An 18,160-nucleotide genomic window follows, 5' to 3' on the forward strand; every position below is an offset into this window, starting at 1 on the left:
GAAACCCCTTTTATTTACAAAACAACAACAAACTATGTTGATGGAAGAACCCCAGTTAACAAGTCTTCAAATGCTTGATCAAGCAGTAGCAGCCCCAGCTGACATGGCTAAGGCACTTTTAATGTCAATTGGCTCCCAGCAGGGAGACTTAAGTTAGCACTTCAGACCAAAAGAGTCCTGGCAAAACTGATTGAAGTATGCAATAACATGGAACAGTCACAAACAGCCACTCTGTCAGGGCCCACTTCAAAACATCCTAAGAAAGAAGGACTTGTGGAAGCAGTTTCTTCCAAAAGGAACTTTTATTAGAAGCTGATAGCAGGCATAGTAGACAGGATCTTAGGGTTTCCCGCTCAGATCAATAGGTTAAAGGAGTCCCAAGCAAACCCAACCCCAATAGTTTATCCGGTCAGTTTGAATGGGCCAATCCCCAGGTGTTAAGTCTGCTGTGGGAAACTGCTGATAACGCCAGTCTGTCTCAGGGTTATAGTGGTGTTTGTTGGGTCTTCGCACCTTCCCTTCCAAAATAGGAGATAAGCCAAATGCCCAGAGGCACATTCCTTTCTCCCCACTTCTTAGTTGACATTAAGGGAGGACAGTTCAAAGAGTGTGTATGCAGAGACAGTGAGTTACATTGTAGAGATAGAGAAAAGCAAAGAGGCAGCCCACAGCGCCTTCTCCCCTCCCTTCCATTAGTATGACAGAACCCAGAAGAATAGAAAAAATAGTAGAATTAGAAAGAACCCCTTAAAAATATGAGTTCTGACACACTCCCAAACCCCTATTTATGTTTAAGCCAGGGAGAGGATGGCTAACATCTCCTCCTTTTCCCTAAGAGCCAACCCATAACCCTCGGTTCTTCTCCTCTCTGCGCATACATGGATCTGGGACGGGCCCCATCTGTTCCTCCTCACTCAGCTCAGGCCCTGGAAACAGCTGCTTCTACACCTAAGTGTGGGCAGAAGGTCCCAGTTCCGCTTCTGAGGCCTCTTGCTTAGTCGGAGCCTTCCAAAAGCTCCAGTGCCAACCCAGGCTCCCCCTCCATATCTGACTCCTCATCCGAACCACAACAGGGCCTAAGACAGAACCTTGTGGTACCCCACTGCTTACTTCCCTCCATGTAGATGTAGTACCATTAAGGCCTACTAGTTGAGTACAGTCTGTCAGCCAGTTACAAATCCAACTGGTGATGATGCTGTCTAGCCCACATTTTTCTTCACTATGAGAGTGAAGTTATCTGCCAATGAAAGACCAACCAGATAAAAAAGCAATCCCAAACTTGGGAAAAGTATGTAAATTTTTATTAAAGAAAACATCAAAATGACAATACTTTGGGTCAAATTTAACACATCCAGTTTAATATATTTCTTGTACAAATATGTTGATATATATTACAGTAATTAATAGCAGCTAACAGTTTTAAATAATTACACAAACATTGTTACACAGGAAGAGTTTTAAATGCCATGCAAGTAAAATAATCCCATACATTCATTTTAATCCATAATTATTACCATGTCCAATTACAATTAAGATAAATACATCAAAACGTAACAAAGGGGTCTTGCTGACTAGAAATCACTAGTATATAAGTTAAAACACTTTTTAATTGAGATTTTTGTGGTATCAGTTTCATGGCATTAGTAAATATCAAAATATACACCTCTGTTTTACAATGTAGTACTGGCACATTTTGGAATACCATGCCAGTTATAAATAGTATCAGCAAGTCCCTAACAAATATGAAGAAAATTTATAAATATGCAAACATTTGTAATATGACCAAAGATGAGTGAGAAAAAGTAATGCAGGCATAAAACCTACTATTCATGGACATTTTACCACCCCCCCCCCAAATCTCTATTTTTTTACTCTCACCAGAACACATTACGTTATGTTCTACCAGGAAAAAAAATCTATAGTCATCCATATGGGAGACATGATTGGCTCTTAAGAAAATGAGTTTTATCTAGAAATCTAGCAAATAAGGTCCATACAGTTTTGTACATCTCCAGTAGATGCAGTCTACTGTGGAATAATGCTACACTTTGCTTCAACCTGGAATAATCTTCATTTTAAACCTTAATTGCAGTTTCCAACATGTGTCAGTGCACAGCTACAAGTTGAGAAGTGCTTTGATGCTTAATCACTTCAACACTACTTGTTAAAGCTTGCTTTTAAGTGCATAATCAAGAGGAGAAAATCTGCACCAATTCACAATGGTTTGTCAATAACAGTCACACCTAGAAAGAGAGATGCAAGAGATCAATTATTTGTATTGGAACATTAAGGTAAAGGTAAAGGTTCCCCTGCACATGCGTGCTAGTCGTTTCCAACTCTAGGGACCGGTGCTCATTTCCATTTCAAAGCCGAAGAGCCAGCGCTTGTCCCAGGACGTCTCCGTGGTCATGTGGCCAGATGACTAGACGCCAAAGGCGCACGGAGCGCTGTTACCTTCCCACCGTAGTGGTCCCTATTTTTCTACTTGCATTTTTACGTGCTTTCGAACTGCTAGGTTGGCAGAAGCTGGGACGAGTAACAGGTGCTCACTCTGTTACGCGGCACTCGGGATTTGACCCGCCAAACTGCCAACCTTCCGATCGACAAGCTCAGCGTCCTAACCCACTGAGCCACCACGTCCCTTATTGGAACATTGCTAAATAATATTGGAGACGGTTTATTCACAAATGCTTCATATACGTGTAATACATGTCATGAGTACCACCTTGATGAAGACGGGATACTGAACCTGAGAAAGTATAAGCTATCCAAATCCACAGACCTGCCCACAAAATCTGGTGATGGTGTCAAAATGATGAAATATGCATTATGATATCACAATATGCATTTTGTCATTTGCCTCTCTCTTTGCCTGACCACAACCTCAATGATTCCACAATTATTCACATTTTGCACCATATGCTATAATTGGTATGACTTCCATTTAAAAAAGTAAAAGATCCTGCCCATTCTGCTAATGTCAGGGCCATACTTCCTTTCATTCCCCATATACTCAGAATAGTGGTGATGAATATGATGATGATGATGATGGGAACAGTATTTTCCAAATTTATTTTTCAATACCTGCGTAACTTCTTCCTGTACTCATACATGATGATACAACTGTCCATTTATCTGTCGTTGGGTTATAATATTCCACTGTGGCCAAGTTACAGGAGCCATCATCTCCTCCAATTACATATAAAAGTCCATTTACAGCAGAAACCCCTAATATGAAAAAGAAATAAAACATTATCACTTGATTGCTCACCAGCCAGGCAATATTTGCTAGTTTAGTTTTGGAAGAAACATTGGAGGAACAAACTATAACTACCATAATAACAATAGTAATTTATTAAATTTATATGTCACCTCATTCCCAGCACTTAAGCATGGTTTACAGTTTACAGCACAAAAACACAATGATAGGAAAGAAATCAAGCGCAGAAGGGAACAAAAAAGGAAGAAATTGTCCTCTCCACATAATAATATCTGCTGTGCAAAGGTTCTGGAAGCTTTAGTAATAAAAATCAAGGAGCAAGTAAAAATACATTGAGATTAGCTGAGCCTCCCCCCGTGCTCTCTCCCCCCAACACACAGTGACAACAAACCCTCCATCCTACCACACCATGTGAACCAACTACACCACACACCGGCCTCCCAAGTCAATTCTGCATAAGTTCACAGAGATTATGTCCCATTTAAAAGCCTAACAGCCCACGGATAAAAGCTATTTTTCAGCCTGTTGGTATGGCTGGCTATACTCCTATATCTCCTATGGGATGGTAGGAGAGTAAAGAGATACCGTCCAGGGTGTGAGTCATCCCTGAGAATCTTCCTCACTCTTCCAAGGCAGCGAGCCCTGGCGATGTCATCCAGTGGTGTCAGGGGACAGCCCACAATGTCTTGTGCTGTGCTCACCACCCTCTGTAATGCCTTCCTATCCACGGCTGTCAGACCAGCATACCAAACCACAATACCATACAAGAGGACGTTCTGTATAGTAGACCGGTAAAAGAGGGTCATAAGCCGTTGTTCTACCCTGTTTTTGTACCTCCGCCCTATATGCTGTCTCATCCCCACCTGTAATAAGACCCACCACAGTTGTATCATCTGCGAACTTGATTATCGCAGTGGATGGGTCAGATGATACACAATCATAAGTGTATAAAAGAGTACAGGTAGGGCCTAAGCACACAGCCCTGTGGCATGCCGGTGCAAAGCTTCAGGGGGGTGGACAAAGCAGACCCAACCCTCACTGTTTGTAACCGATCCCTAAGAAAGTCTTGAATCCAATTGCAGATGGCGGGGGAGAATTTCAAGTCAGTCAGCTTCTCGATGAGAATGCTCGGCAAAATGGTGTTGAAAGCCGAGCTGTAGTCAACAAAAAGCATCCTGACATAACTTCCAGGTCTCTTGAGATGACTTGCTACAGAGTGTAAAGCAGTAGCTATGGCATCGTCTGTCGACCTATTTCCCCTGTAGGCAAATTGATGTTTATCAAAGTCCAGTGGGAAGCATGTCCTAAGATGTTGGAGAACCAATCTTTTGAAGCATTTCATGACTACAGATGTTAATGCAATAGGTCTGTAGTCATTCAGGCACTCAACTGCAGTTTTCTTGGGGACTGGGACAATGGTAGCTGCTTTCAAGCACGATGGTACACATGCCGTTTGCAAGGAGATGTTAAAAATCCTTGTCAGGACCCCTGAAGTAATAATAGACAGCTTCTGCCTTTTAAGATCAATCATCAACAGTAAAGGAACAAGCAGTCAAGAAACACACTGCAGACTAGCACTCAGTACAGTAGTCATGAAGGCATTGGAAAAGATATTAATATTCCATCATGTATTTATACCTACAGAAATCAGAATCCTGCAGGCAATGGTAGTCTCCTTGACCCTCTATGGAAACAGAATTTGGACTTTGAAAGAGGAAGAGTATTGACACTTCTGACTACAGAGAATAATGTGGACAACCAAGAAAACAAATGGATCATCTTTATTTACTGTTTTAATATTTTACAGTGCATTTTATTCCTAGAGTTGCCTTTGCCGAGATGGATGGCATGCAAGTTTGACTGACAAATAAGCAAATAAGTGTATATTATAATCTATATTTATGCACAGTTATAGGCTTCATTGGAATGTTTTTTTTTCTGTTAGCATTTTGGCAATTCTTGGGTCAACATATAACAAAAAATGTCCTTCATTTCCTAGTTTGAGAGCAGCTAGATATATTTGGGCCTTACTGTGACACAGATTGGATTTCAATGCTGGGTTTCTTGAATGCTTTATGGAAAAATTCTACTTTAGAAATAGGTGATAAGACATTCTATTGGAAAGAATGGACTGAGTCTGGAATAAATAAATCAATTATATTAGTGAATTTCAACAACTTAAGATGGAATTTTCTTTGCCTAATATAGAACATTGGCAATATAATACTCAACCACCTTTATAATCTAACCTCAGCAGGACCAAACAGCTGCCTCAAAAGAGTCTGAGCTGCTATCTTTTTCCCCCCAAATCAAATAAATTTTGTATCTATAAGTTTTAAAGTTAAAATAATTGACATTTATGACATATGAGATAAAAGCTGAGATATCCAATAATGAAACATTAATAGATGTAAGTAAAAGTAATAGATGTAATTAAAAGGCATTAGGTTTATTTCTTTAATTCATCAAAAGAAATTATCCCATAAGATGTTGTCAGAGGCTTCAAAGAATACATCAGAAAGAATAACCTGTAGATTTTCCTTGTTAAAAATAAGATTTTTTTCCATATCATTTAGTTTTGTCCATTGTTCATTATTGTAGAATATTTTAATACAGTGTGTTAAATTTGTGAATATTATTTTGAACTGTATTCCAAAGTTGGAAATTGTGACTAAATAATTATACTAAACTGGAAAAATACTTACTTTAGACATTAGAGTTCAAAAATTGTTCAGCATCAATTTTTAAGGCGGCATTTTTTTCTACTAATTAAAAAAAAAACCCACAACACAGTCATGTTTCTGTTGGGCAGAATCATATATTTTATAATAGACAAATCTTTTGAGTAATTTTATAGATTATTAAATGTGATGTGATATATTTAGAGAATTATGAATTTAACATAATTTTTAATTTAAATAATTTTTAGTTTAGTTTTTTGTTTTTATTTTCTTTTTTGATCATGTAATTTAACAATTACGGTAGGTCATCTACTGGGCAAGTGTATTATGGTTTTTCAATCTGCTTTGTTCATTTTTGTGTGTGTATTTTTGTAAAGAAAATTAAATTAAAAATATCCCATGAGTATATTTAAGAAGTATATTTGTAAGCATTTCTGGGAGCAATTTTAACAATTTTAATGGAAAATGGTTAAGCAAACCAATATGCATTGTTTACTTGAACAGTATGCATATATTTATTAAATTTATACAGTGACATATCTCATATACCTGATTCTGAGCAACTAACAATTAAGACAAAATAAAAACAAAACAGGAAATATGAGCAATTTAAATATGACAAATGCAATCTTGATAGAACTATATCATAATTTTGATTTGTTTCTTTTTCTGTCTTCTGCTGATGTGTTAACCTTGAAACAATAGAAAGCATTGTAGTTTTAAAATTGCTAGGAACTGCTATAATGTTGTCTGAGTGTATATCCATTAAGAAAATGAACCAATACTTTATGCCTTTGGCTACTCTTAAAATATTCCCATAAAAGGCTACTCTTAACATATTCCCTTGCCTTATTTATGATTGTATTGATGACTTTTTAAAATTGCATGATAACTAGTGCTTTTTCAAATTGACTATTAAAAAACCCTTTATAAAATATTTACCTGCGTTTCTCCTACACATGTTCATATCCGCAACTTGTTTCCATACATTGATGATGGGATCATAAACTTCAACACTTTTTCTAACTAAAGGGCCATCATGTCCTCCAACTGCATATAGTAAGTTATTTAAAACCCCAACACCTGCAAAGATAAAATAAAAAGATTCAGAAATCAGAGAAAGGAGGTTATTGTTTTCTAAAATGCCATCAACATTTTTAAAAAAATAATGAAAAGGAGAGAATTGCATCAACATTTTAGTTGTTAAAAAGTTACTGAGATCATATGACTAAAACATTTTAAATATGAGAACATCATTTATAAGCCCTCCTCCAAGATCTTAAGTATAAAAATCCAAAAATTGCTGCTAATTATGATTTTTAATGTGAAATATATTAAATAGATTAAATAATATTATATATTATGGATCGTGAGTCTGGTGCTACCTTCTCAGCCTAAGAAATGTTATGAAAAGCCTTGAGTTTTCATGAGCTACAGCTAATTTCATCAGATGAATGGAGGTGGTAGATGTAGGATTTAAGTTGGGATGAAACAAAGCTTATCCCTTTAAACAGAAAAATGCACCGCACATTTTGAACCTTCGGAATGCAGGGGCTATGACCTTTATCCCTAAACTGATGTTATAGAGCCACAAACCACATTCAGAAAAAAACGGGGAGATCCTTTCCTCATTTATTAGTTAAGGCAACATAACACAGGTGACCAAAGCAGACTTCTATGGAGTCTCTAAAATTTTGGTTGGAAACAGAACACCGTTTAAAAGTGTCAAAGGGAATAAACAGGGAGGACTTCCTGGGCTAGGATTTTTTGTAGTTTAAAGCATTACAAAGGTGTTTGACCTAGAAAGCTAGATATAAGGATTGTGCATACAGTTTTCTAAAGGATCAGGCAGCGCTCACTCTGCAAGTGCCTGGTTTACAGCGTGTTGTCTTGGTTTATATTTTAACAAGAAAAAAAGGACATTAACAATTAATTAACAATCAATAATAATTAAATGTGATAATTCCATTAAATGTGATAATTAAATGTGATAGTTCCATTATATATATATATATACACTTTATGTATATGTTAAATGTTTGTTAAGCATTCAGAATATACTTGCTTAGTCCCAGACACAGGACAAATCTTATTTCCTATTTCAGCCTAACCCAAGGCCATCTACAGGCAGTAGCCACAGCAGTGGCAGCTCATATTTGTGTAAATTTTTTGGCTTGCTAACAAAGAATAAAGGGAGACAGATATGATCATTTCAAACTTATTTGTTCTCATCAGTCAGCCATACCCTTCTGAGAATCGAACCTGGGCCGACTGCATCTTAAGCAGTTGTTTTAACCCCTAGGTTAACCCCTTCTTTGTTAGCAAGCCAAAAATTTACACAAATATGAGCTGCCACTGCTGTGGCTACTGCCTGTAGATGGCCTTGGGCTAGGCTGAAACAGGAAATAAGATTTGTCCTGTGTCTGGGTCTAAGCAAGTGTATTCTGAATGCTTAACAAACATTTAACACATATCTTCCTTGCTTCTCAGCTAACAGAGAGAGAGAGAGAGCCTGTGGCCTAGGGGTTAAAACAACTGCTTAAGACGCAGTCGGCCCAGGTTCGAATCTCAGAAGGGTATGGCTGACTGATGAGAACAAATAAGTTTGAAATGATCATATCTGTCTCCCTTTATTCTTTGTTAGCAAGCCAAAACATTTACACATATATGTATATATATAATTAATATATTAATTAATGATACAAGTATTATCTAGATCTTCAGACACAGGGTGGAGAGAAGAGTGAAGAAAGAAATCACTCATCAGAAAGAAAAGCTGAACAGTGTGCATATATTTATTACATTTATATAGCGACCCATCTCAAATACATGACTCTGGGCAGCTAACTAAAAATTAGCTGCCTAGAGAAGAAAATTAAAAAGGGCATCTGGTTGCAGATTGTAATTGCAGATTGGCAGCAGTGCCATAGTCTTCCCCAGAGAAATTGTACGTGTCTGAACAATTGGCTAGAAGGGGGCAAAAAGACATTTGTGTGTTAAAAAGAAGTCATTGCTAGACATGGAGCTGACAACCTGAAAGCAAGGAACAAAATGCATTCTTGCATCAGATGTTTTAAGCAATGCTTAAACATTAACATTGCAGTTTGCAGTGTAAAGAGAAACACATCAGGGCACATTTATCTGTCTCTATTTTCTTTGCTTGCATAAGACATTTGGACTTTTGTTTGTCAGCTTCCCCCAACTCTAAGCCCTTCAGTAATAGGCTGCATTGACTGAGCGTGATGGGAGTTGTATAGTCTTAACTGATGAGAAGGAATTATTTTATCATAACAATACTCTAGGCCAGGGGTCAGCAACCTGAAACAGTGAAAGAGCCACTCAGAACCGGTTCCCTCACAAAAGGAAAAACTGGGAGCCGCAAAAAAATGTGTGCGCATGCGCATACATGCACGCATGTGCAGAACAGGGTTTGACTGAAGAGTGGAGCCAAGGCGAGATATGCATCTACCCTGCATATTTGAATTGATTGGTTGAACTTTTTTAGTCCCACTTTTTTTTTTTTTGGACTGCACATGGCAGAAAACTGGGAGCCGCAGGAGATGGCTGAAAGAACCGCATGCGGCTCCGGAGCCGCGGGTTGCAGACCTGTGCTCTAGGCCTAAGTATGTACAGAATATGCCATATGTTTGAAGGATGTGAATTGCACTGGCTGGCACAAGTGCCAAAGCAAAAACAGCCCTTGTGTTCGGGTTTAAATTTCTTAATCTCAAAAGTTGCTGCCAAATTCTTTATTCTCTGGCTAACAAAGAACAACATAACCTTCCTTCTACAATAAATATCTGGAGGTGATAAAATGAACTGTATTACCTATTTTAAAATAAAACTTGTTTTAAAATAGCCCAATTTTAGTTTTTAGCCTGGGTTGACCCAGAGCCAGGCATATCAAAAGTCAAATTTCTCCAGCTGAATTGCAGTGCTTTGGCTACTTAAACTGTATTTAACTCATATATAAATGTGCAGTGAAATTTGTTCAAGGCCGCTTGATCAGTTCTGTGAGAGAACTTACTAAAGAGCTGGTTTAGTGTAATAATTAATTCGGGCTAGAAACCAGAACACTGTGAATCCTAGTCCCACCTTAGGCACAAAGCCAACTAAGGGAGCTTAGGAGAGTCACACTCTCTCAGCAATAAGAATCAGGCAATGGCAAACTACTTCCAAAATAATCTTGCTGTAAAAATTGCAGCACACTAAAAAGCAGAGACATCACCCTGCCAACAAAAGTGCATATAGTCAAGGCTATGGTCTTTCAATGTATGGCTGTGAAAGTTGGACCATAAGAAAGTTCGAGCGCCAAAGAATTGAAGCCTTTGAACTATGGTGCTGGAGAAGACTCCTGTGAGTCCCTTGGAATGCAAGGTGATCAAACCGGTCAGTCCTAGAGGAGATCAACCCTGACTGCTCTTTAGAAGGCCAGATCCTAAAGTTGAAACTCAAATACTTTGGCCACCTAATGAGAAGGAAGGACTTACTGGAGAAGAGCCTAATGCTGGGAAAGGTTGAGGGCAAGAGAAGAATGGGACGATAGAGAATGAGGTGGCTGGATGGAGTCACTGGAGCAGTAGGTGTGAGTCTATATGGACTCCAGAAGATGGTAGAGAACAGGAAGGCCTGGAGGAACGTTGTCCATGGGGTCGCGATGGGTCAGACACGACTTCGTAACTAACAACAACAAAAATTGCAGTGATTGTCCAAGCATTTGTCAAAAGTTAAAACCGACTCAAAGGCAGAGAGAGAATGAGATAAGGGGGGGGGGGGAGAGATACATTTTCTGTCACAAATGTAATTTAAGTTCTGATTGCTCACCAGCTCCACTACGTCGAGTACTCATCTCTGCAACATAGGCCCACTGATTTGTATTATAGTTATAGCATTCCACTGTGCTAAGGCACTGACGCGATGAACCATCATAGCCACCAACTGCATACAACATACCTGGAAATACGTTTAGGAGACATATGTGTGCAAATGTGCACATATTACATATTTACATATAAACAAACAAGTAGTGACTATCTATTCACTAGATAGCATGTTTAAATTATAAATATTTGTACGGGAAGATTATTTGTACAGCTAATTTTAATTTTTTTAAAAAAGCTCAATTTCCCTTGTAAAATACCTAGGCAAGGCAGCAATGAAATTGGATTTCTCTATCATAGCCCAGGAATACTATGGAAACTATTTACAGTTCTTTTTTTATTGAAAAGTTTTACAATACATTTTTGAATACAACCCCCCCTCCTCCCCCTCCCCTCTCCCCAACCCCTCCCTCCCTCCCCTCCCCCCTCCCCGACTTCCCAGAGCTGAATACAGGGTATAAGAATACAAACAAACATAATCTAAAATATGCTAACAACAATAAAACATTAAATTCTATCGCACTTTAACTCGCCCTCGTCAAAATATTAATAAAAACTACTAACTAGTTATACATCATATAGATCCACTACTTATTCAAATGCTAAATGAAACTTTTTAGTCCCATATTTATTCTGAATATAATCAATCCATCTCCTCCATTCCACAATGTATCTCTGTTGCGATTGGTCTTTCAAATACGCTGAAATATTTGCCATCTCCGCCAAGTTAGAAACTTTTAAAGTCCACTCTTCTATAGTCGGCAGTTCTTCCTTCTTCCAATATTGCGCTACTAAAAGTCTCGCTGCCGTAATTAAATTCAACATCAACTTAATATCTATAACAGTAGTTTCTGTAATAATACCCAATAAAAACAATTGTGGAAAAAACTTTATCCTTTTCTTAAATATCTTTTGCATATTTCACCAAATTTTAATCCAAAAAGCTTTAACCTTTTTACAAGTCCACCATATATGAAAATACGTTGCATCCTCACAACCACACCTCCAACATTTGGGCTGGCAATTCAGATATATACTTGCTAATTTTTTAGGATCTAAATGCCATCTATAAAACATTTTATAAAAATTCTCTCTTAAATTTTGGGCCTGTGTGAATTTCACATTTCCAACCCAAATCTTTTCCCAAGTATCCATTGTTATAACTTCTTGAAAGTTTTGAGCCCACTTTATCATGCAGTCTTTAACGAGTTCCGTTTCTGAATCAATTTCTATCAATGCATTATATATCCTCTTTATATGTGCTTGTCCTTGATCTCTAATTTGCTTTACCAAGTTTTCATCAGTCATCGAAAAACCAGTTTTCTGGTCCTCTTTCCATCTAGCTTGTAATTGCCCATACTGAAACCAAGTTTGTACAATCTTTTCTTCTTTTAAAATATTATATGGCTTTAATTGCCATACATTCCTTTCTAAACTTAAAATTTCCTTATATGTAGTCTCATCATGTTTAAATCCCACATTTATATTTTCTATTGCGTGTTTAGGTATTGCCCAAATGGGTATCTTGTAGCTTAACTTATGTCTTATACTTTTTCCAAACTCGCAACAGAGCACATCTTAAAATATGTGTCTTAAACACACTATCCACCTTCTTATCATACAATAAATATGCATGCCACCCGAATAACAAATCATGACCCTCAAGATTTAATAATCTCCCTTGTGTTAAATTAAACCAGTCACTTATCGCTGACAAAGCAGCAGCCTCATAATATAATTTGAAATTCGGCATTTTTAAGACCACCTCTTTCACGCGTATCTTGCATTAACTTAAATTTAACTCGTGGTTTTTTTCCTGCCCAAACAAATTTATTAATTTCTTTTTGCCATTCCTCCAAATTTAAATCCTTTTTAAGTATAGGTATCATTTGAAATAAAAATAAAAATTTTGGCAAAACATTCATTTTCACAGCCGCAATTCTTCCCAATAGAGATAGTTGTAATTTTTTCCAACTATCTAATTCTTTTTGTATTTTTCCCCATAACATTTCATAATTATTTTTATATAACTTCACATTTGAGGCTGACAGATATATCCCCAACTATTTAATCCTTTTAACTATTTCAAATCCCGTTAGTTCTTCTAATACAGCCTTTTGTGATACTGTCATATTTTTAGACAATATTTTAGTTTTTTGTACATTGATCTTAAATCCAGAAACTTTCCCATATTGCATTATTATCTCCATCAATTCTACAACTGAATAATCCGGCTGGGTTACTGTAACAACCAGATCATCTGCAAACGCCCTCAATCTATAGTCCTGGTCTCTTATTTGAACTCCCTTAATTTTTTTCGAATCACGTATTTTAGTCAGTAATATTTCCAATGTTAGAACAAATAATAGAGGTGACAACGGGCACCCCTGCCTGGTGCCCTTTTCAATATTACATGGTTCAGTCAAGCTATTGTTAACTATTATACGGGCTGTTTGCTTTTGATACATTTACAGTTCTAATTATCTTAATTCTGTAGAGAATTTTAATTTGCACACAGGTTTGAGTATTCTTCATCTAGATTAAACTGATGTACCACCCCTTCCAGACAATAGCGACAGTGTTTTTATACTGCTTTAATTGAAGGAATCTCTGCATTCCAAAAGTTATGTAAACAATAATACCAACAAAATAAATATCCATATATCCAAATATTCTTTCCTTCTTTTTCTTTCTTTCCTTCCTTCCTTCAATTTATAAAGCCACCCATCTCATATCCATGACTCTCGACAGTTTACAATTAGAGCATAAACCTGGCTTGCATCACGGAAACCTGGCTGGGCCAAGAGGGTGGTGTCCCTCTAGTTGACCTCTGCCCGCCAGGTTTCCAGGTGCTGCACCAGCCTCGGACCCACGGGAGGGGCGGGGGAGTGGCAGTTATCATCAGGGAATCCCTTAGCCCGCGAGAGATCACCGTCCCTCAGATGGTCGGGTGTGAGTCTCTCCTACTGAGATACGGCCCGGGAGCGCAGTTGGGCCTGCTGCTAGCATACCTACCACCTAATCGTGCAGCAGCAGCCCTGCCCGAGCTACTCGATGTCCTCTCAGGGTTGGTGGTTGAATTCCCAAGACTCATGGTCTTGGGCGACTTTAACCTACCGTCCCTGGGAGGATCGTCCGATCTGGCTCGGGAGTTCATGGCTTCCATGACGGCCATGGACCTGTCGCAAATAATTTCTGGACCGACTCATGAGAGAGGCCACACCCCAGACTTAGTGTTCTTGTCTGGACGGTGGCGCGATGATTTCGGTGGGGGTGCCACGACTGTTATGCCCCTGTCATGGACCGATCATCACCTCGTGCGGCTAGACTTCCCCTTTGCCACCCCCCGCCGTGGGTGCACGGTGCCAACCAGATGGTACCGCCCTAGGCGCCTAATGGACCCTGATAGGTTCCAGGCAGCGCTTGGGGACGCACATGCACTCCCTGCTCACAGCTCGGCGGATGCCTTAGTGGAAGCCTGGGAGAAGGCAGCCACGGAGGCTCTGGACCGAGTTGCACCCATGCGGCCTCTGACCCGGCGCAGATCCCAGCGAGCCCCATGGTTCACCGCGGAGCTCCGGGAAATGAAGCGTCGGAGACGGGGCCTAGAGAGCCGTTGGAGATCCAGTCGATCCGAATCCGACCGATTGCGATTAAGAAGCCTCACCAGGTCTTATCTCGCTGCGATAAGGGTGGCAAAATCCAACTACTTTTCCACCCTCATCGCGTCCGCAGATAATCGCCCGGCTGCCTTGTTCAGGGTGACTCGCTCCCTACTGAACCAAGAGGTGAGGGAGGAACCCTTGCAGGGTCGAGCCGAGGAATTCGGTCAATATCTGCTGGATAAAATTGCTCGGATCCGAACCGGCCTGGACTCCAACTGGGCTGAGTTGGAAGAACAAGACATGGACAGTCTTGTCGACGTCACCTGGGAGGAATTTGATCCTGTGACTCCCAAGGAAGTGGACAGGATTATGAGGAGGTTGAGCTCCTCCACATGCTTACTGGACCCGTGCCCTTCCTGGCTGGCATATGCAGCTCGAGAGGGGACACGAGGCTGGTTCCTGGCGGTCATCTCCGCTTCTCTGAGTGAGGGTCACTTCCCCACCGCCTTGAAGGAGGCGGTGGTGAGACCTCTCCTCAAGAAGCCCACCTTGGACCCATCCTCATTGAATAACTTTCGTCCAGTCTCCAATCTTCGCTTCCTTGCGAAGGTTGTTGAGAGCGTGGTGGCGCACCAACTCCCTCAGATCCTGGACGAAGCGGTTTATCTAGACCCGTACCAATCGGGCTTCAGGCCGGGGTACAGCACGGAGACGGCATTGGTCGCTCTGATAAATGATCTCTGGAGAGCCCGGGACAGGGGCCATTCCTCTGTCCTAGTCTTATTAGACCTCTCGGCGGCTTTCGATACCATCGACCATGGTATCTTGCTGCGACGCCTCAGGGGACTGGGAGTGGGAGGCACGGTTCTGCGCTGGTTCTCCTCCTTTCTCCAGGGTCGCTCGCAGTCGGTGTTGGCAGGAGGACAGAGGTCGACCCCGAGGCCTCTCGCTTGCGGAGTACCTCAGGGGTCGGTCCTCTCGCCTCTCCTGTTCAACATCTACATGAAACCGCTGGGCGAGATCATTCGCAGCTTTGGAGTAGGGTACCATCAGTATGCTGATGACACCCAGCTTTTCATCTCAACTCCAAACAACATCAGTGATGCCCTCGACGTGATGTCCCGCTGCCTGAAAGCGGTCCGGGAATGGATGGGGAGGAACAGGCTTCAACTGAACCCGGACAAGACTGAATGGCTGTACGTACCGGCTAGCCAGGATACTCAGAACATCCCATCCCTTAACATCGGGGACGAGTTACTACCCCCTGTTGATAGGGCCCGCAACCTGGGTGTCCTCCTTGACTCGCAGCTCTCCCTGGAAGATCACATAGGAGCTGTGACCAAGGGGGCCTTCTCCCGGGTTCGACTAGTTCGCCAATTACGGCCTTATCTGGACCTGGATGCCTTACGTACAGTCACCCATGCTCTTGTGACCTCTCGCCTAGACTACTGTAACGCTCTCTACTTGGGGCTGCCCTTGAGATCCACTCGGAAGCTTCAACTGGTGCAAAGTGCAGCGGCGCGGACACTCTTGGGAGCCTCCCGATACTCCCATATCACACCTCTCCTCCGTGCGCTGCACTGGCTTCCAGTTGCCTTCCGTGTGAAGTTCAAGGTGCTGACAATGACATACAAAGCCCTACATGGCATGGGTCCGGACTACCTGCGGGAGCACCTTCTGCCAATGTCAACGCCCCACCGTCCTGTGCGCTCCCACAGAGAGGGCCTCCTCAGGGTGCCACCGCTCAAGGAATGTCGGCTGGTGGCCCCCAGGGGGAGGGCATTCTCAGTGGGTGCGCCAGCCCTCTGGAACAGCTTGCCAACCGAAATCCGGATGGCCCCCGACCTCCGCACCTTCCGGCGCGAATTAAAAACTTACCTGTTCCAGCAGTCCGGCCTGGCCTGATAGCTCTTATTGGGGTCCCAATTTGTATTTTACTATTGTTTGTTTTTCACTACGGTTCATTCTGTATGCCTATCTTATTCTGTACACCGCCCTGAGTCCCTCGGGAGAAGGGCGGTTTATAAAAACAAATAAATAAATAAATAAATAAATAAATAAATAAATAAATAAACATCTCAGATGCATACTTGATTGCCTTACTTAATCCCTGAATGCCCATCCAACAGACAGGATGTTACAAGCTTCCAAATGTTAATAGAAAGGATTCTGATCTTGCAAATACCCAGTTCCAAAGTCATTAAAGAGTTTATAGATTATTAGCAGCACTTGCAATTGTAGCTGAAACATTGGGTCAGCCAACACTCAGCCTCGATCGAGTTTTAGGTTGTAGCTTGGTCTCAGGCACTTCGTAAAGTGCATGTCTGTCTGACAGACAGGGAAATTCTCCATGACTGACTTATAGAACAGAAAGAAAAATTGACTGATATTTCATAACATGACCTAGAGAAAATACATTTGAAAAGGACAAAGTACACCAAACCTGTTTTTCAGCTGCTTTATACAGTATATCCAGGCAGTGGCAGAAACCACTGATGTGGCCCTGATGAATTTTGAGATAAGTCAGCAAGGAGAATGTAAGGCTCCCTCTTTCCCATCAATATATTACCTTAGCCTTCAGAAATTATTTATCAGAGTAAAGAAAGAAGATCATTCTTAAAATAATTTTCTCTGCTTCAGCCTAGGGGCAAAAAGAGGCATAGAAGCAGTTCTGGGATCTTGAAAACACTTAAAGCAACCAAACAGCTGAACATTGTTGACGTTCTATAGCCAGAAGTTTTAACTTCTTTAATTATTAGTCGTACTACAAGCAGATTAAAAAGCTCAAGAGACAAAATACTCCTTAAACCTCATATCCCCACATATGGAGGAAGGAAAGCAAGCTGGGGATGAAGATGTTCGATGTAGAAGATACAAGATATTTTCTATCTAATTAACTTGGCAGAAAGTTGTAATGAAACAGTTCCAATCACTAGATGAACAAATCCAGTTAAGGAATCTAGACCCAACTTAAGTAGTCTCCTTGGCTGAGTTGGGAGGCTATATAAATTTGATTAATAAAACAAATTAATAACTCCTTCTAGCTCTACTGAGCAGATAGATATCACATTTGTATCTCATGTTGGAAACCTCTGTGCTCCAGAGAGTTCAAATTGGTTTAGTTCCATCTCAAAAATCTTCACAATAGCCAAAGATCCCTAACATAAAATGAAACTTCACCAGAAAAGTCTGCTCCCAGCTTGAGCAAAGCATTTATGATCAAATAATAAGGTAAAAAGTAAAGGTAAAGGTTCCCCCGCACATGCGTGCTAGTCGTTTCCAACTCTAGGGGCCGGTGCTCATCTCCGTTTCAAAGCCGAAGTGCCACCGCTTGTCCGAGGACGTCTCCGTGGTCATATGGCCGGCATGACTAGACGCCAAAGGCGTAAGGAACGCTGTTACCTTGCCACCGTAGTAGTCCCTATTTTTCTACTTGCATTTTTACGTGCTTTCGAACTGCTAGGTTGGCAGAAGCTGGGACGAGTAACAGGCGCTCACTCTGTTAAAGATCCGTAACATAAAATGAAACCTCACCAGAAAAGTCTGCTCCCAGCTTGAGCAAAGCATTTATGATCAAATAATAAGGTATGAACCTTAATTAAATCACTCTGATTTCCGTTTTAATCAACCTTCCCTGCTGAGTGCTCCATTTATTTTCTCCCTGCAAACTTTGCTGGTGGGAAGATGGCAAGGAGCATCAGCATCAGCAATCGTATCAGTTCCTTTTGGCTTCCCCATCTACTTTTGGAAAGCTATCAGGGAACATTGAAAATG

The 18,160-nt window shown here is 40.7% G+C and overlaps 1 protein-coding gene across 2 annotated transcripts in view; it reads right to left on the reverse strand.

Annotated features, from left to right (window-relative positions):
* Window positions 1–1,290: 1,290 nt before the first annotated feature.
* Window positions 1,291–18,160, reverse strand: part of KLHL2 (kelch like family member 2) — a 51,992-nt gene continuing 35,122 nt past the window's right edge. For both annotated transcript variants that reach the window (XM_083367253.1, XM_083367252.1), the window contains 4 exons: window positions 10,726–10,854; window positions 6,844–6,984; window positions 3,085–3,228; window positions 1,291–2,243 (listed from right to left, as the gene is read on the reverse strand). In XM_083367253.1, the coding sequence (XP_083223379.1) occupies window positions 2,215–2,243; window positions 3,085–3,228; window positions 6,844–6,984; window positions 10,726–10,854 (443 nt within the window). In that variant the 3' untranslated portion in view covers window positions 1,291–2,214. The remainder of the gene's footprint in view (window positions 2,244–3,084; window positions 3,229–6,843; window positions 6,985–10,725; window positions 10,855–18,160) is intronic.

This window comes from Vipera ursinii, assembly GCF_947247035.1.
Source record: "Vipera ursinii genome assembly, chromosome: 7".
Taxonomy (NCBI): Eukaryota; Metazoa; Chordata; class Lepidosauria; order Squamata; family Viperidae; genus Vipera; species Vipera ursinii.